Below are 20342 nucleotides of genomic sequence, written 5' to 3' on the forward strand. Positions count from 1 at the left end.
TATTACAAACAACGAGAAGGTTGAATTTGAAACAGTCCTACTTGCTAGCACATAAAAGTTAACCAGGAGGGAGACAAAAAAAGAAAAGACCACAAACAAGCCTCCACAATAGCACTCCCTATTACACCACTATGACATATTTCCTTCCTGTCCCAAATTAGATAACTACCTTCTGTCTATAACTGCATAACACAGAACTGCGTTCCTCTTTCATTCATAAGAATCCACTAGAAGATTTTTTCCCTAATGTTTTGCCCATACAGCTAAAACCATTAGGAACATTATCTTATTTTGGACAACTTGAAAGGCCTCTTGCAAGGGAAGAATAAGGGAATAAGAATGAGAATACGTTCTTCACTATAATATACACATGCCTTCCTTTCTGCACAAGGTCCAACTGATTCCACAGGGTCAAAAAAGTTAGCACTGAAAGTCTATTGTTTTCATGCAAGTGTGTTTATTCCCACAGGTCAAAATGAAAAGCAGTTCGCAAATGCCTAACCTGAGGACCTGTTCTCCCCTGGTACACACAAGCTTTTCTCTCTTACTCATGGCTGCCCCAATGTGCAGAAAACACCCTCTCATAAATTGGCAAGTTCACTGCCCTAGGTCAAACATGCCATAAGTTCAAATCACTGCATATAACAGTAGTAGCTTTAAAATTGAACAGGAAAGTCTTATTTTGACCACTAACTTTGATTTTACACCTCAAAATAATCCAACTGATACAATTTTTGCTGCTTTATGAACTCAAACCTTTCTGTCAGAAAAACAAAAGAGATGGAACAAACACAGAGATCATTTTTTCCACCTTTGGAACAATGTAGAAGAGTCTTTGTTCTGTCATATCCCATTGTGCCCAAATGAGATCATCTGCAACTCTCTCTCTTGGAAGCTGGCCTGTGTTTTGAATCACCTGAATGGAATTTAAAAAAAAAAAAAAGGAATGGGGGAGGGAAAAAAGACAAGGAAAGGAGAAGCACTACAAGCATATTTGACTTTAACGAAGACTTTTGCACAACTTAGGATTTTAATAGTTAACGTAATATGCAACAGTATAATATTTTAATTAACATTTCAAAGTCCCTTAATATATTATCTGTCCTCCACATTCAATTCTCCCCTTGTAAACTGGAGCACCTGTTATACCAGAGGTACAATGTTTAGCTCCTCTCAATGGAGTCAAGTCTAAAACTGTAGTTATATGATCAAGTCCAAGTTTGCCCTTGACACACACAAAAAAAACACCATTTCAAGTCACATTTGTCTCAAGATTGGGGACTGGTATAAATCCACCAAGTCCATATTTTAGTTATACTAAAATTATATGTCTGCACTCCTTCCACTGTGATCCCAAGAAACATGCTGAGAAACATGCCCTGCTCACTTGCTTCTGCTGTGTGTGTACAATTCTGCTGGGAAATAAAAAGAAAAAAAGTAATACAATTGTCATTAGAGTGGTACCAGGCACACCCAGCACAGCTCTCAGGATCATGCTCAAAACTGAGATCCTGACAGCATCCCTGGGCATATACCAAAAAGTAACTAACTACATGGCACTTTTCAACAAACAGCATGTTCAGAGTGGAGCACATAGGCAAGGCTCATTTCTCAGCAGCAGTCTAGAGAGCTCCAAAGAAACAGCGAAGACTTATCCTACAGCCCTTTACCCCACTCCTGCAGTTAAAAAATCCCATATTTTTAAACCATCTTTAAACTGTCAGAGCAATATAAAGACTTTAGAACAGGGGGTTGGCAACCTACACCTTGCAGAGCCATTGGAGCCAGCATGCGTAGCTACTGGCAGTGTTTGGGGTGGGGGGAGGAAGGGTTGCCTGCACTGTAATGCACACTGCTGCAGCTGGGCCGCAGGAAGCTTTTTGTACTGTGCCGGATCTGGGATGCAGACTGAAACAGCTCCAGGGAGGTGCAGCAGCAGCCACGAGCTGCTAACACCAGCCTGCCCCCAACCTGTATCTGTCATCTTTAAACAAATATTTAGTTTCCATCATATATTGAATACATAAATGCAGTAGAGACAGTCCAATTACTGAATTTCATTTTAAGCAGAATGTACGCATGTTAGTGGCTTTGCATGGTCTTTTAATAGTGTTACTGCTGACAGACATCAACTGTAGAAACTAAGGCTACAAACAGATGCTGTCTTTGTGATGGGATCAGCTGTGCCAGGATAGAGACAGAAGTCACCCAGGGCCACTGTCCTGTTAGATCAGGCCCCCACATTTCCCAAAACTTCAGGGGCCCAATCCGACGAGATACCAGCCTCACGGCACACATCCACTGGTACAGAGCAAAGAGGCTGTATCCCCACTCTGCACCTGCAGGCATGGGGCTTCAGAGCTCCCAGGGCTCTGCAGGATAACACCCCTGGGGGCAGCCTTGATCCAGGGCAGGCACCTGCAAGCACAGAGTGGGGAAGCCTATCGGTTCCTTGGATCATTCCCAGGATAAGGATAAGCACTCAGGGCCACTGTCCCAAAGGATCAGAACCCTCAAGTCCCAGGAATGCCTGCCCCAGACAGCCCATGCACCATAAGCAAATCAAAATCCACTATGAAAAGAGCACAAACTATTACTAAGACTCACTGCATCACTATTTTGGGGCAGTTAGGGCATGATGAGGGCCAGGGACATCTGTTCGCTAGGTTTTTCTGATGTCACAAAAACGTTTATGGTGTCAGAAGGGCTGCAAACAGATGTTGCCCTACACAGGACAGGATTCATTTCTGGTGTTGCAAACAGAACACAAAATGGAGGGGAAGAGAAATACAAGAACATTCATACCACAAGTTTCAGAATGAATTGTAGATGCATATTAGTGTTTTGTGGCTTTTTTGTGCCTCTTATACAGGCAGCTTTTGTTAACTTTCCTCTAAGCATCCCTTTTAAGGATCTAATATATTTAGGCCTTGACGAAAACAAAAACCTTTAAATAACCTTTGATCAGGCCACATTCAAAGGCATAAGGAGAAAACAACGAGAAATTTAATTTCCTTCTATATTATACAATATATACTTTAAAATCTTCTTCAGGGCTGGCTGAATAATTTAATCTTTCAAAGCTATCATAATTGTTGCCACACATTAAAGTATTACTCAAACAGCTATTTAAAAAGGACAGGAAAAGTTACAGAAAGAACACTGATTGCCAGAATACTTATCTTCCATTAAGTTGTCAATTAAGAAATAAATAGCAAAAAATTGATTTCTTACCACTTTGTGCTCTTCTGTGACAACGTGAATGTGAAATTGTTCAATATCTTTAAAATTAAAAATATTTGCATTCGTTTTAAAATACAAGGTAATAACACCAAAACTCAAATCAGAACTGTAGTTCTAGTCCACAGCACTCCAAAGTACCAGAAAGTACTAGATGATATTCAGTATGTGTTCAAAATATTAGTTCATACTTACATCTATCTTCTGAAATTAGTAAGAGATGGCTTTCTGGAAAGGGATTTCCACTTTCAACTGGGTAGAGAAACTATAAGAAGGAAATTTTGCAAGGGTTAATCAAGATTGTTAGTGAAGCTAAATTCGGTATTTATAATCTTAAATGGCATACTTGATAACTTATAAATACTGACAGGCACACCGAGTAAATTCAGCAAAGAACATCTGCGTTATTACAGACTATGAATCATATCCAAAAAAAGGATTTAAAGGCAAGATTCACAAAAGGACTTAGGTCCTAGGATGCTAAGTGCTCCCAAACTTAAAATTTAGGGAGCCAGCTCCAGGAGTTGAATTCACAAAGCTGAGTTAAGGACATAGATTTCACATACATTAAATGACAAAAGTTAGACACCTAAGCTGCTTGCAGACATTAAAACAAAAACAAAACTGCGCGTGGAAGCAGCAGCACGTTACTTCAACTGGCTCTGCAGCATCTGTATGGATTGGGTGCTTCAGCAGGGCTTTTTGGCAGTTTTATGTAAAGCTGAGTCAATCAGCTATTAGATGAAAGCACCAAAAAAGGCCCCATTGAAATGCCTGATCTATACAGGCATCAGGCAAGCCGGGTCCAACCAATATGCTGCTTCTTCTGGGCATGTGCTGGGCTCAGCACAGGAGACATCCCCAAATAGGGGATGTCTAAGCCACTCATTAAGAAGGCCAGAAGAAAGAGGAACCTCTAAACACCCTACTGCACTCCCAAACCCATGCAGCAGTTAGGTACTTAACTCAGGACTGCAGGAGCTGCCTAAGGGCATAGACCCATGTAAAACTGAAATGCTCCCAAATGTCACTGATTGGGAATTGGTTCACAGTTATCACAGATCAGGTGTCCACATATAAAGTGCCCTAGCAATCCAGGTAGAACAGTCACCTTTTAGGCCAGGGATGTCACATACATCTGGCTGGCAGGCCAGTGCCATGTCAATCCCTGCTGACAATGAAGAGACACCAATTTTAAGAATGACAATGAGAGTTACCCAAGAGCATCCTCAACAGCTCACCTCCAGATCTGGAGCATGTCGAACAGATGTGGGTGGGTAGCCAGAGCTTATTTTTCCATAGCACCTTTGAGAGGGGTGCATGACCAGAGTAGACATGCCCCAAGAATATTGGTCTGTAGGGCTGTACAAAGCTTCGGTCGCCAATTCAAATCAGAAGAGATGTGTTCTGATTCAGGGACCGAATCTTGGAATCTGAATCAAATCAGGAGACCAATTAAAAGCTCTATTTGAAGCATCCAAATCAATTTGGAAAATGATTCGGTGATTCAGCCATAGACTAAACAGGCAGCTGACACAGTTGCCTCCAGCTGGTAAATCTGTTGGGGTTGGGGAAGGGAGGGGGTGTGACGGAGGGAGGGATTTGGGCTGGGACAAGCTGCCCAGCCATGGCAGGGGGCGCAGAACTTGGGGAGGGGGGCATGGGATCTGGGCATAGCAGCGCTCGGAACTGCTGCCTGCCCAGCCGAGGGGGTGGGAGGGGTGGAGAGGACATGCAGGCTCAGCTCACTCTGGGCAGAAGGGGGCAAGCAGCAGCAGGGCAGAGCCCCTGCTCCCAGCGCCCCTGCACCCACACCCTCACACTAGCTGGCAAGCAGCAACAGTACCCGCTGGCAAGCAGCAACAGCACCTGCCCTTCCATGCCAGCTGGCAAGTGGTGGTAGCACAGAGTCCCTGATCTCAGCACTGCCATGCCCGCATGCCAAACCCCCCTGCTCCCCTCCCTGAGTAACAAGGCCTCTTGTCCCACTGGGTAGTTTGTCCCAGCCCCAATCCCTCCCTCCCCCAGGCCCCTTCCCTTCCCCAACCCCAACAGATTTACCAGCTGGAGGCAGCCATGTCAGCTGCCTGTTTAATCTATGGCCAAATCTCCAAAGCAGTGCCAAATATTTCAGATCCGATTTGGCCGAAACAAATCAGGACAGTGATTTGAATCTCCAAATCGAATCGCCGTCCTCCAAACCAGCCAAATCTGAATCCAAAGCAAATACTTGCTGCTTCGCACAGGCCTACTGGTCTGTGCCCACCCCTCAGGCTCTGAATCCTGAGCAGATGGAGGTGCCTTCTTTGAAGCTCTGGCTCAGGTGCCTGCTACGGAGAGGCAGGAATTGAAACACATTCCTATGTTTAGTGTTTTCTATTGGATAGTTGTTGACAGCTCCCCACTCTGCATGCAGGTTTTTTATTTTGTTTTGTAATCACTTTTTGAATGGCCTTTCTTGCCCTATGGTTTGTGCGGGAAGTCTAGCCACATCATTACTCTGGGGATCAGGTACCTGAAATTTAGCATTGCTGCCCACAGGCATTTGTAGACACATACATTAGATACATGCTTAGAAAAATAGGAGATAAAACATAAAATAAGTATCTTTAGAGTCAATAGCATGATACACTATCTGCACTGTACTCAGCAATGCCATGGAAAACTATTTGGTTGTAAAGAAGTACCTTTACACTCCCCTGATTTTTCACTTCCAAGTGAAAGAAAGGAAAAATGAAATGCAAGTAGGTTGAAGCATTACCTGCACTCTGATACAGCTATCCACAGCCTTCAGGACTTTCACATAATTAACAGGATGAATTTCAATAAGCAAAGTCAAACACTTTGATACTGCAAGAAGAACACAAGTTCAGATAACATCAACCTATTTTTACGAAGTCTTTGTTATAAACAGAAAAGAGAGGATAAAAGCAAAAATGGAATCATAGAAAATTGGGGTTGGAAAGGACCTCAGAAGGTCATCTAGTTCCAACGCCATGCTCAAAGCATAACCATCCCCGACTAGATCATTCCAAACAGGGCTTTGTCAAGCTAAGTCTTAAAAAACCTCCAAGGATGGAAAGTTCACCCCCTCACTAGGTAACCCGTTCCAGTGCTTCACCACCCTCCAACTGAGAAAGTTTTTTCTACTATCCAACCTAAAGCTCCCCTGCTGCAACTTGAATTTCAGGCAGTGCTGTAACATCCATCCAGTGATGCCAGTTTAATTACTACATCCATTGAACATTGGTACTTTAGAATTATCATGATTAAAAATAAACACCTCGCAGTACCTGGCTGGAGTAGTTGATTTACTTTATCTTCTTTTGTCATCTGAAGAAAACTGACAGCTAATCAACAAAACCACAAAAAAGGTATATTCAGTATTTCGTATCACTAAACATTTCCAGATACTAGATGACATTAGAAATGTTACGGAAGAAAAGTCATAAATTGTTCCAACTTTAAAAGCAAGAAATGGCAGGTACCATAGGTATAGTAGGCAAGACAAAACTTAAGAAGAATCCATTTCTTTTATTAAAAAAGCAGTAACAGTGATTACATGCTCTCACTTACAGGTTTTAGTGGCAGAAGTATTTAAAATGCATGAAGACAGATCACTATAAGCTAGCTACTTATGGGTCAATATTGCTCTCATTATTTCTACAATTAAATGTATATAGACTGGCAAATTTTAAAAAGCTTTTACCCAGTAATGTCCTTTCATTGTTGACTGAACAGCTGATTATGTGTAGATCTCTCTCGAAGGTATACAGGTGCTATTAAGAAATATATTTTGAGTTAAAGTTTATTTCCATTCCACGCCAACCACATAATGCGAACTATTCCTTACTGAAAAGGAGAAACCTACATATTAATTGTTGTCAAACAAATTCTCCTAAAGCCACAAAAATCATACTTTAGGCCTCAGTTTCAATCTCCACCACCATATGTGCACTGCTTATTTCCTCAAGCCTCCAATCTTGTCACTAGTTTGGTTCAGAAAGACCCTTATGTAGCTATGAACCCTCAACTTCCAGAGAGCAAAATCTGGGGACAGTCACATATCCTCTACAGTCCTTTGGAATATAAAATAGTCTCTACTATTTCCAGTTTCAGTTAGCACAGACTACTTAGTGCAGAACACAAATGTGGTTAACACGGCTTCCTGTTTGGGGTGGGGGGGGGAAGCCTACTCCCCAACAGAACTAATTAAACCAGGTGATAAAATGGCAGAACTAATTAAATATGAATATGGGTATATTGCTGGGGTGGGCAATTATTTGGGCCTGTGGGCTGCATGGGCAGTTTTGGGGAACTGTTGTAGGCTGGTCAGCACCCCTTCTCCCCCACCTGCAACAGCTCACCACACCCAGAGCCCACAGGCTCTGTGGTTCCTTGCCACTGCCACTCTCATCAAGGCCCAATAGCAGATGAGCACAAAGCCGCAGCCCTGGCCCACCCCATGCCTGCTAACATGACCACACTCCTTCCAGTTGAAGCATTAAAGCTGCACTTGTATGTCATCAGGTAGCATCAGTCTATATCCTCACAGATGTACCAGGATGCTGCCTGGTGCTTCAGGATGTTTGGAGGGGATGTGATGAAAAAAGGGCTCAGCCAATCCACAATCAGCTTTTCAAGTCTGGAACATGAAACCCCATTTTTCAAGGCCTTTTCAGAGACACCAAGACATAACCCTGAAATTTGGGACTGTTCTAGATAATTCTGGATGGTTTGTTGCTTTAATGAAACCCCAATGATTTCAGTACAGCTCTGGACAGGCATTAGGAACTGTCCACATAGATTTAACTGCAGGACTGAGCTGTGTCTTCATATTCCTGTAGCATCACCAAATCTGTGTACATGCAGGACAAGAGAAGAATTAAATAATTTATCTTTTAGCAAACATACACAGTTAAAGGTTTTTAGCTTGTTTTAAACACTGGAGTGGACTCAGCAGTGTTCAAATGTTGACAATATCAAATAGTGTCAAACATTATGACACATTGCTACATTACATGATCTTTGAATGATTTACACTTTGACACTGGAATGTCACACATGTAATTTATATTGAAAAGGAGATGGTCCTAGAGATACAAGTAAATCACTTTGTAGTTTAGAAAGCTGGTCCTTACCTCATTTTGCCTTGTTTGAGAATCATACAATCCAATGCAAGTGTTTCTCAGATGACCCTGTAAATTAAAATGAAAAAAAATCTAAGGTTTTCTCAAGGTTCTCACCATTTGCTGAATGTTTTCATTTCTTTTCTCCCTTCCCCACCCCACCCTCCTAACACAAACATCACCAGTCCTTTCCATTTATTTCATCTTTACCCTTTTTCTGTCCTTTATTTTGTCACACCTACTCCAATTCAGAGCAGATGTGTAACAGAAGGTCTGCCCAGAGACTAGATAAGTAATATGGGGCTTGTCCACAGGCCAGATCTGGGAGTACAGAGCCATGACATCTGGCCCACAGGGCTGGAAATCTGCTGGTGGAACAAACAGGAGCAGCATTAATTGCTAGATCTTCTAGTGCCATAACAACCACTGCTTATCCCACCACCAAATTTCCAGCCCCACAGAGCAGCCCTGTGGGCCAGATGACACAGCCCCATGCTCCAGCTCTGACCAACAGATTGGAAATTTGGCAACAAGACAAAAAGCTACTGCCAGCTCCAGGAGCCACAGCAATTACTGTATGTACTCAAATAGAAGACAAGATTCCACCCTAACCTCCCCAATCAGCCTGTTAGGAAAAGCCACTCCTCTTACATTCACATACAAGGAAACCTCATTAAATTACACTGTCCATCTTTGAATTGGTGCTAAAAGCAGCATGCCTTCAGTAATGGAAACCAACTAAATGTAGTAAACACTGATCATAACTATACAACAGACAGGTGGTCCCCCCATATGGAATTGGCACTGGGCCTGCAGGTGCTGCAATATCACACCAGCACTAGGAGGGCCAGAGCCAGCCCTTCCACACTCCGCTTGGTACCAAAAATGCTTTATCTTAGACAAAAAGCTGAGTTTGTTGGGGTTGATTTGTTTGGGTTGGGGGGAAGTTGGAAAAATTTTTGTGTTCCAGGTCAAATTATACAGATAAGTTCCAAATCCTTTTGATTGAGCAAAACTCAATTGTTTAAACACCATATGTGGGGATTGCAACCAGCAAGTATCCTCCACCCCAGACTTTTCAGCCTGGGGCTTCAGATGCCTGCCGATGGATTACGAAGTATCCTACATACAGGCCCCTTGGGGTACAGACATCCCCTCTCCCCGCCCCCATGTCTCACTTGCCCTCAGCCAATGGTTGTAGGAGCAAGCTAGGGAGGAGTCCCCCATTTCCATAAAGTAGGCATGTAGCTGAGATCCTCCCATTGGAAGCTAGTTAGTGGGAAACTGACTGTGAGGCTCTCGTAGGGAGTCCTGTCTGCATTTGGACAGGGGTGCAACCTCCACTACACACTGTCAGACTAGCACAGTGACTACACTTGATCTTAGCTCAGAAGAGGCTGAGGTGCTGATGGAAACATACCAGAAGGATAAATTAGTGCAAACCATATGAATAAGATGCGGTACTACCCACTGTATGCAGTCCTGCTCAGCACCAACACTTGTTCAAGTCATGGTGAGCTACTACACTGCATATATTTAAATGTCCTCTTGACTCTCGCATCTGAGCTGCACCTTTCTTTCCCATTTACAGCCATTCCTGTTTTTCCACCAACCTTAGAGGTCTGGATATCATCAAACAGGTCCCCAAACAGTTTGCCCAAAGCCCCTCTGTTAGCTTGTCACATTAATGATTAGAGTGACCCCACGCTTCAGGAAGTAAAGCTAGACCAGACTCCCCTATGCCTCATCTGCATATACATTTTGGAGGATCCCAGGACTCATGACAAGAACTTGTCATGAGTGTGGGCTAAATAGCACATGGATCCTTGGCGGGGGGTTGGGGGGGAAGCAGTATCTGGAGCATACACATATGCCAAGTTCTGAGCAATGCTGTGCTATAGAGTCACCAAGGCTTTAAATGCTTTCAATTTTACTGGGGCCCAGCCCAATGAACTATATGGTAAATCATGAATCTTCTGGCTTTGAACTAATATCACATATATGGTATTATATATAAATACATTAAAAGTGTTTATAGATTATCTGTGCTAAAGCTTGCAGATAGATACTTATTTCAAAGTCAGTTTTTTCAAAATTGGCCCTCACTTCCATGTGCTCAGTCTAACAGTAAGGAGTGCGTAAAGGGGCTGCAAGAGGGAGAAGTTGGGGGGGAGGGGCAAAGGGGCTACCTGACCTCACAGATTTATTTTACCTGCTGTAGCAGTAGGAAGGGGAAAAACTCAAAATAAACCTCCAATAATTGCATTCTATACCTGGAAAATTGTATCATATTTATATATTTTCCATATATAGAATCTAATTACTAAGGGGATATCTTATAATCAGGTTGTCTTATATTTGAGCAACTACCGTAAAGCTATTGCTGCTTGCCCCTCTGCCAATTTCCAGTCCCAGTGTCTGCCCCAAAGGTGAGAAGACACTGATAAAGTTCCATGGGCCATATCCAGTCTGTGGGCCACATCATTTACACCCTTGCTCCAATTCTAATGATAGGAAAGAGACTGAGAGGGGATACATTTTAAAAAGAACAACATAGGACAATGATTGAACCACCAGCATCTGCACTGCTGGTGAATGAAAGTGAAGTCCATTCAAACTTAAATCTGAATTTATCCCCTCCATTGTATTTGGGCCATATATTAGAGCAGTTGAATGACAAGGAAGAGAAACTATTGCACATGATAAAAGGGGGATTCCACACTGGTCCTAGATAGGCTATTTTGGGTTGAAACACCCACACTTGGGGATCCACACTTGTACAAACTGGATAGTATACGGACCCTGTAAAGAAGCTGCTGTACCACCCAGTGATCTGTTAGTTGGAGAACAGATTGAAACTCTACCCTAGAAAATTACCTATATGAAGACTAAATAGATTTCACAGGCTATTTAAAAAAAAAGCCCTTAAGCATGATCATCATTACTAACAGTCTACTGCCTCTAAAAGCAAGAAATACCACCTGCTGATAAATAATTAAATAATGTAAAATCACAACTATTTATGGGAATTTTGAATAAACAGAAATTAACTTTTATTTTTTAGAATAGAAAAGAATAGTTTTTACCATGCTTTCTATTTACAAAAATCTATTTTCATTATTGGAATTTATAACATTTCAATTTTGAACTGGAAATTAGTCATGCTGCAGAAGTCTGTGTACCACAAATAGTAATCTTAATGGAAACTATATAACCTTGTAGTCTTCAAACCATAATCTCTCACTGCTCAATATCACGACCATTACTTTTAAACAGGGCTTAAGAAAGAGGTCTTGTGGTTAATTACAGAAATGCTATATCTTGTTTTATGCAGTTAAAACTAAAGACCTTGAGCTTCCTCTCTTTCAGGTTTTTACACTTATCATCATGGTAAGTGAGCACTCAATTGCTCATGAATTTAAGTCCTGCCAATTTAAAATTAAACATTTCTAAATAAGGACATTTTCCAAATTGAAACCCGGATGATTCTGATAGTAGAAATGTGTTCTTGCAATCTAACATCATCTGTGCTTTGCTACTGAAAGCATATTTGATTAATACTGGAATTACCTTTGCAATGATTAATCTGCCCGCAAATCTGTGTGCTCACATATTTGTTTTCACATTCACTTGCAGAATTCCTATACTGCCTTGCAGGGTATAAGTACTTATCCTGTGACAGCCATTATAGAGACTTTTTTTTTAAATAGTCAACACAATTCTCTAATACCTTGCAACATGAAAATAAGTTTACCTTCCTCCTAGCTCTGATTCCACATATAATATGCTTGGTTCTTTTCCATTTGATAGAGAGGTTGTTTTCCATTTTTGTCTATTGGGACAAATGCCAGAATAGCTCTATCCTTATTTGTGCACCAACCTCACTGATACTGTCAGTACAAACATGAATTCTTCTGCCAAGAGCATGGGACTTCACTGCTACAAAGGCAGCAAAGGCTCACTTGTGCACGCAGGTTTCCAAAAAATGGTCTTGTTGATTACAGACAATTCACTGTGGTGATACTAAAAAAGTTAAATTGTTTTAGACAACTCTGTAAGACCTATAGTTAACTTTATTATAGTAGATATTAGCGTTAACTATTTCCTCACAGTAAATACAGGTAGATAAAAGAGAAAGCTACAGAATACTGGAGGTAATTTATCTATCTTCACTAAATGCAGCTTTTCAGTGCCACTTCTGCATATTTACGCTGGAGTAGCACTGTGAAAGTATAACCATTATTCAGAAGAGATTTATCTTAAAATTTGTTGCAAACTGAGGGGAAGTCAAAAATGCAACTTAAAGCCATCAGGCTTTACACAAAGTAAAGTTTCAACAAAAGGTTACACCAGTTATTCTCAAACTGGGTGCCACAGCACCCTGGGGTACAGTGAGATCCTTCAAGAGGTGCAGCAGGAAGTGTGAGGAGAAACAGATACGGACAGGCTCAGGCTCTGCCTGGCCACAACTTTGCCCCCACTACCCAGCCCCGCTGCCAAGAGATAAGCACTGTAATAAATAAATGGTGTGCCACTCAATTCACAAGAGTTATAGAGGGGTGCCTCAAGTCTAAAAAACTTGAAAACCATTTAGAGTAGCAGATCCCAAACTGTGGTATGCATATCACCAGTGGTACACACACAACCTGCGAATGGTATGCAGAAGGCCAGAGGGATGGGCCACAACCCCCCAAAGCCCAGCAGCAGCCTGCTGCACATCGCCAGGAACACAGCATTGTGTGTGGAACAGCACCCAGCAGGTAAGTGTGTTGGGGGGGGGGAGGAGAAGAGGGGGCAAAGACTGAGGGCCCCATGGTGAGGGAGGGCGTGGGGCAGAGGCAGGGGAAGGGGCTGGGGTGAATGGGGCCCCAGGATGAGTGGTGGGATGCTCAAAGCCCACTAATACACAGTCTGTTGCCCATGTGTACAAACATTTTGCTGGTGGTACTTAAGGCTGTATCATTTTAAATTGGTGGTACGCAATCTGTCCGAGTTTGGGAACCCCTGAGTTAAAGCATAAAGGAATTAGCAAGTGAATTTGCCCTCTTCTAAAAATATTCCATGGAGTACTCACAACTCAGCCCCTCATAGACTTAAAATCTTAGAGCAGTGGTGCCCAACCCTTTTGCCCCATGGGCCAGATTGCCAGTACCCATCCCAACTGTGGGCTGGATCAAGCCAGTGCTCCCAATCCAGCATTTGGGCAGGCAAGGCAGGCACTACCTGGCAGCACAAGGTGCAGGCTGGCCCCAATGCAGCCCTGCAGGGGAAAGGAGCTTGACTTGGCCCTGTGGCAAGGGAAGGGGGCAAGGCCAGTCCCCAAACTGGCCCTGCAAAGACGGAAGGGGGTGTAGCCTGGCCCTGCAGGGGAGGGGGGAGTAGCCAGGACCCAACCCAACTCCTTGAGGACAGGAAGGGAGCATGACCAGGCCCTAAACCCAACTCCATGGGGAGGGAAGGGGGTGAAGCTGTCCCGATTCAGAAAGGGGGGGGAGGGGGGAGCGGGGAGCATGGCCCAGCCCCGCCGGGGAAGTAGGTATAGCTTGGCTCCAATCAGTCATGCAGGGAATGGGGCTTGGGGATTTGGCACAGGGGAGAGTAGTCATATTAATGGCCACCACACCCCCACTACCAAATTTCCAGACCCATGGGGAGCTCCATATGCCCTGTGCAATGACTCCATGGCCACATCTGGCCCGTGGTTTGGAGGCTGAGCACCCCTGCCTTAGAGCAAAAGCGAACAAAACATATCCGTGTCCTCTACAATGAAGGAAGTCTCTGTAGGTCACTTTTGCAGGAGAGTAAGCAATCATGGGGAAAAAAAGTTCTTATCTTGTCGAGACAGCAGCACAGGGAAATAATTCAGGCTGATTCAAAGACATTAGAAAGAAGGAATCACCCCTTCATAAATAACATGTTGCCTCCATAGATCTAGTGTGCCCATAGGAGTACTGCAAGGTGCTGTACAGAGGCCCACACTTTCTGTACCTTCTTATACAAAGGGAAATCTGCATCCATAAGAACAAGGGATTAAGTCTGCTGCAGCCTTACCCTGACTCAAGCCCTATGTGATGCTCTGAAGAGTTTCAGCTCTGCTGCCTTGGAATACAAAGAGGCATCTCTGACAGTGCACTACAATTTGAGACATGATCCTCTAGTCTGTGCATCAGGCAGGTAGATCTTCCACAGTCTGGGTTTTATGTGTGCTTTTAAAGAAATGAAACTCAGTTACTTCTGCAGAGGAGAAACATCCCCAAACCAATGAGAAAATTCCTTGGAACTCCACTAGATTCATCTCAGGGAGTCTCTCCTTCCCTAATGCATTTGGGGGCAAAACAGGGCACTGAAGGCTTATTTTTAAGTTAAAATTACATGGCCCTAAACAGTGCAGGATACTAATAAGTTAAGGATTTTTTCAAGCCCATGACAACTATAATTAAGCACTACTGATAAGTGTTTAAAACACCACCAAGTAAGGCAGAAAAAAGAGCTCTTTTACCCTTCATTATGCATAAATGAATCAAGTTTATTGGAAATAGCTGCACATGAATCCAACAGATTTTTCCTTTCTGAAGCAACTCTACTCCCAGGGTTGAAGAATGTGCTGCTTATGAAAAGCTTGTATGTTAAAGCGATACATGTTCATTAAGGGTTAAATTCTGGTCCCACAGAAGTCAATGGCGAAAGTCCCATGGACTTATTTAATGAATCCAGTACTTCACCTCAATCCAAACACCCCCTCAACCTATAAAAAAGCCAATTCTGCAAATGAACGAAGGACAACTGCTCTCTTATTGTAAAAGAAATGAAAGAAATTAACTAATCAAATTTCAGGTTTTAAAATGTCACTTACATTAAATTTAAGGTGGGAGTATTAGATGAAAAGAAGGGTTTACCACACTGTTACTTTCTAGTATAGCTGCAGAGAGTTGCCGTAGACTTACCTTCCAGGTGTATATAATTTTTCCATTTCTTTCAACATTTAGTACATACAGTGTTGACGAAGTCTCCTCAAAGGTATCTAAAATGATAGGTGTAAGGCATAAGATTCTGAGTTGGGCTAATTCACTGTAAAACTTATGATACTTTAAGACAAACGAGCATTAATTTTAAATCTGCAAAGGCACATTTGTACATGAAAAAAAAAACTTCTGTTCTTGAACAAAGAACAGTAGACTTCCATTTAATTTCCAAATAGCTTAATATGAGATGTGTATAGAGTTTCAAAGCATAAAGAGAAGGAGATTGATTTGTAATCTTCATTGCTCAACCACATTATATAAATCATGTCTGTGAGCAGTCTATTCTGTCAATGTAATGCACTAACATTTTAACTATCTACCTACAGTGTAATCTCAGGACCATCTCCCCTAACTGTATTTAGTATTCTACCTTAATATTTATTTTTAGTAAAGATGAAGAATATTTAATGAGAGGCATGGATTCATCTTATACTGTTTGTAGCAGACAAACATGATCAGCTTTTATATATTATATGCCATGCAGGACTTTATAAAGTAAAGTCTCTGCACTGCAGCCCTTGGAGCACTTTCCGGGGGGTTTGCAGAGAACAAACAAGCTCTATGAAAACTGACAACTTATTTCCAGCTGCCTGGATGTGGAAATGAAGTGGTGCCAGCTTAGCTGTTTCCTCTGGAGGCCGTTCCCATATACAAGCAAGATCAGAAACAGAAACTGTTTTCAGGGATCAAAGCCATGAGGGAGCCAGGGAGCTAGGCAGCATGCGCTGGGTATTAAGGAACTAAGCAGTGTTGAGGAAGCACATCTGAAGATCCTAGGTGTCATGGAAACACAGATAAGACAACGGGGGTGGAAGAGGGATCAGACAAGAGAGGTATTCAGAGGGTTGAGAAGGACCAGTCAGCAGGGAAGCACTAGATATAAAATGGAAGCAACATAAGAGCACAATTAATTTCTTTTAATAAGACAAGTCTTATATCACATTAAGTGCTTTTCTGATACTACTTCTTCATGCTTTCTAAATACTTTGGTTGCCAAAGGATTGTTGCATGATCACAAATGTGACTGTGATTAAGAAACAGTCTGTAACTGGGAAGTTTGACATCTGCATGTTCATTTGCAATAGGAATGTGGTTCAGCAAGTGGGACTGGGAAAATTCTTCAAAAGTCTTGTCAGGTGTTTTGTTCTGTTTGACTATTTACCATGGTTATCACATAAGATTGGTAGGAAGTTTCTTTCCTCCCTGGGGTGCAAGCAGTTTAATATTTTAAGCCGCTTAGGCTGGCTAATAATGGAAAGAAAACCTCCACTGTTTTATTTCATTTTTTGGATCAAAAAAATTCAGAACTGCTTTTTGTTAGAGGTGGAGAGAGAAAAAGGTTCCTGGCATTACTCTTCTCTGCCCTCCCCCACCCTCATTACCCAGTTTTCAGGTCACAACAGCATTACAACAGAGATTATTAACCAATAATAACCAAGAAAATTTGCTGTTCTCTTTTGGAGGACAGCACGTACTACACTGCCTCTAATAGAAGCTTCATAGAATTTAGTCACTTCTCTGAGCCTTCGGGATAAGTACAGTCGCCTCCAAACTAGTTATTTCTTTTCCAGGTAAAACTCTCGCAGGGCAAATTACTTCACAAGGACTGCCATTTTTTCTTTGTGAGCAGCCATTTTTTACTCTGTGCAGAACTAGTATGAGGGTGTGTCGAAGCAAGGTAGTTACTGAACATTTGTAAAATAGAGAAAAATGAAATCGGAGTAGCAATCATTGGAGATCCTTTAAACCTAAAAGGAAATCCAAGGGCATCCATGGTGGTAACACTGGAAACAATAGCCTTTCATATGCCACAATAAAAAAAAAAAAAAAATCCCAAAAAAAAGGCAGCTGAATTTAACAAGTGCATTAATATGGACAGGGACTGTACTGAATAATAAATGCAGCTGAATGCAAAGAGTTGCTTTTCTTGTCGGGTCAGAATGCGAATGTGCCTGCACGCCCAGTATGTGCATCAATGGAAACTCCAAGATAGTCTGCAAAGGGCTTTCAAATCCTTCAGAGAGAGAATTAATTAGCTTTTAGTATTATAGTTAGCAATTGTAAGCATTACTACAAAAATTCAAACTACCTCAAAGGGGAAAAAAAGTTCAATTTCTGCACGTTAGACAAGCTTTCAAACACTTCTGTCACTGGTTTACAATCTCCCGCTTCAGTAGGACACTTGACCATCACCAACAATAGACTCAAAAGAGCCAGATTAACATGAAAGCTTTTTTCAAATACAGCTCAGTTTCAATTCACAGCAACAAGCTCTCCCTGATATTTTTAAAGCACAAAAAAAGAAAAGAAAGTCACAACTGGAGTATTTATTTTTAAAAGCTAATTTTGTCAATCAATGGCTGATCAGTTTTTTGGGTTGGGGGCAGGGTTTGTTTTGGGTTAGTTTTTTTGTTTGTGAATTTGTTCGGGGGGGAGGGGGGGCGGTTATAGATCACCATGTTCTTGGAAATCCAATTATATGTCCTGCTCACAAACATGCTATGTGGGATCTTCAAGTTCAGTATCATATAAAATATTTTTTGTCTGTTCATTTGGGCTCCAATACTGAAAATGTGTATGTACAAACTCAATTTGACTGCTGTGTAATTCAGGCATGCCTATATGTTTAAAAAATAGCTTACAAATGCAGGGGACTGGACCTGATAGGATAGGAAGGAGCTTCCTATGCTATGTTTGTAAGACCAGGCCTTCAGTACATAGAACCAGTTTTCAAACGTGTCCCTATTTACAATACGTATCGTTTTTTATTTTCATGGCAATACACCAGAAAGTCAGTGCACAGTAAAATTTTAAATGGTATGCAGCAGCCCTACTAATATCAGACAGGCTTATTGAAAAGATTCCTGCTTTTCTGAAGGCCCTGCCATGACTTCACCTTTCTAGAACATGATGGTCACTACTACCTCAAATATCTTTAAAACAGCTCCATACCATTACCTAGAACTAATTGTGTTTTTAACCGCAAATCTGGGAGTAGATTGAAAGATAACGAATGGTCTTTAAAGGGCAGAAACTTTATACTTACCTACAGTTTCATATAAATGTTTGAGACTGAATGAATCAAAATTACTATTTAATACAGCAGCAATACATAGGTGGCAAGCTGATTATAGAAGAGAATTGAACACCCTGCCAAAAGTTTTCCAGTTATGCAAGTACTAAGTTCTTGGTTCCTAAGTAGATATCGAGACAATGATTTTTACAGTATTTGCTTTTACTTTTCTAAGCTGATCTCATCCACAGTCTTTACAAAAACAGAAATGAAATGGTCTTTACAAATGAAAGCAGTAAAAAGAAGTGCCAAAAAATACACTGGGGTCCTATTTTTAACCCTTATGCCAACTGACAAGCTAGAAACCACAAACTGTTGGGGCATCTACCAGCTCATATAACTGTAATTGGTATCCGCTTACTATGAGAATGGGAGATTTTTTTGTTTCTTTGTTATTAAAAGGAGAGGGTAGGTGTCCTGTCCAATTTGTTTGGAGTGGTGGACAGGTTCTGTGAAAGGCAGCAACACCTGATACATGGTAAGAAAACCTATTCGTATGAGGTAAAATCCAAATATTTTCAGCCATCACGTAGAGCTGCCTCCCTGCAAACCGTCTTCGTCACACTCGTCTCTGCTGTGTGTCAATTGTCATGGAGAACAGACCAGTGGTGCAAAGTGTCATCCAGGATGAACCTGACCCCCATTTCAAGGGAGCTGCCATTAAAGACGCCCATCTTTGACGAAACGGCTTAATGCGACTGTTGGCTTTTGAACCCAGAACAGGAGGAGACTCGCGGCTCGCAGATCAGCCCCCTAACTGCCCCGCACCTTGCGCCTCGTCCTGCCAATGAATGAAACTGTTCCCACTTCGTTACCAGACGCCTCGCTTCCTTCTTCAAAGAAATACGGCAATAACACAGCGGATTTACCGTACTGAATAAATACGGAATTCCCCCAGAATCGCAGGGGGTTCCCCACAGACCCGCCCTCCACCTGCCGCACGTCTCACCTGGGCAGTTTGACAAAATATAAATGAAAAGAAAGGGCCCTGCTACACATCCCAATTAACGCTGGATACAAACCAGCTGCAGCAGGGGTCGGCACCGTTTCTACTTGGAGTAACCCTGCTACCAGCTCTCGTGACTTTTGGCATTGCTCTTAAAGTCTGTGCTGCACGAATGGGGAAAACTTAGCCCTTCGCTAACAACTGATTTGCAAGCGAGGCGGGGCTGCAACACAGCGCTGTTTTGATGTGTCACATGCAGCAAGGGCCGCAACCCCCGGGGGATGGGGTCAGTCACGAGCAGGAAGCGCAGCCGCTCCCTCCCTCCTTCCCGCCCGCGGCGATTCCCGCGTTACCTTGCGCCGCGAGCCACGGGCCCACGTCCCGCCGCAGATCAAACGCGGCGCCCAGCTGCAGCAGCATCGCGCCCGCCCGCACCCTGCGCCGCTGCTGCCCGCCAGTTGGGCGCGGCCCACGCTTGCAGCCTATTGGGCGCCGCCGGTGTCATTCTGCAAGGAGCCGGCTGGGAACGTTTGCGCCGCCGGGAGGCGGGGCTTGCCGCCGGCACTCTAGGGCATGATGGCGCCTCTAGTCGAGCGCAGCGGGAGGAGTCGGCCCTAATTCTATCTTCCTCCTGGGTCCCAGCCAGCTCCCGGGTTGCTACCTCTCCTGGGCTTCTCGTAAGCTTCGTAATATTCAGCATTTCGTAAAGCCCCAAAGGTGGGTGAAAGCTTGAAAACGTGACCAGAGAGTAACTGCAATGCTCAGAAATGAGAAAGCAATGAGAAGAGTCTCAAATGAACAAGGTTTCGCTTGTTTGTTTGTTAGTATTTTAGTCTTGCATTTGGTAGTATTTTATTCTTGCATTTTTAAGCCAGTTTTGAATGTTTGGAGATAAGATGCCGCAGACCCACAAAGGGGGTAGAGACAGTAAA

At 42.7% G+C, this 20342-nt stretch overlaps 1 protein-coding gene across 1 annotated transcript in view; it reads right to left on the minus strand.

Moving 5' to 3' along the window:
* Window positions 1–19870, minus strand: part of GSAP (gamma-secretase activating protein) — a 73322-nt gene extending 53452 nt beyond the window's left edge. Inside the window, exons 1-9 of the mRNA XM_019543611.1 lie at window positions 19764–19870; window positions 15314–15390; window positions 8382–8438; window positions 6950–7019; window positions 6534–6590; window positions 6002–6090; window positions 3436–3505; window positions 3235–3281; window positions 812–916 (exon numbers count right to left, since the gene is read on the minus strand). Coding sequence (XP_019399156.1) covers window positions 812–916; window positions 3235–3281; window positions 3436–3505; window positions 6002–6090; window positions 6534–6590; window positions 6950–7019; window positions 8382–8438; window positions 15314–15390; window positions 19764–19830 — 639 coding nt within the window. The 5' untranslated portion in view covers window positions 19831–19870. The remainder of the gene's footprint in view (window positions 1–811; window positions 917–3234; window positions 3282–3435; window positions 3506–6001; window positions 6091–6533; window positions 6591–6949; window positions 7020–8381; window positions 8439–15313; window positions 15391–19763) is intronic.
* Window positions 19871–20342: the final 472 nt, after the last annotated feature.

The sequence above is a fragment of the Crocodylus porosus genome, unplaced genomic scaffold (genome assembly GCF_001723895.1).
Source record: "Crocodylus porosus isolate Cpor-Errol unplaced genomic scaffold, CroPor_comp1, whole genome shotgun sequence".
NCBI classification, from domain to species: Eukaryota; Metazoa; Chordata; order Crocodylia; family Crocodylidae; genus Crocodylus; species Crocodylus porosus.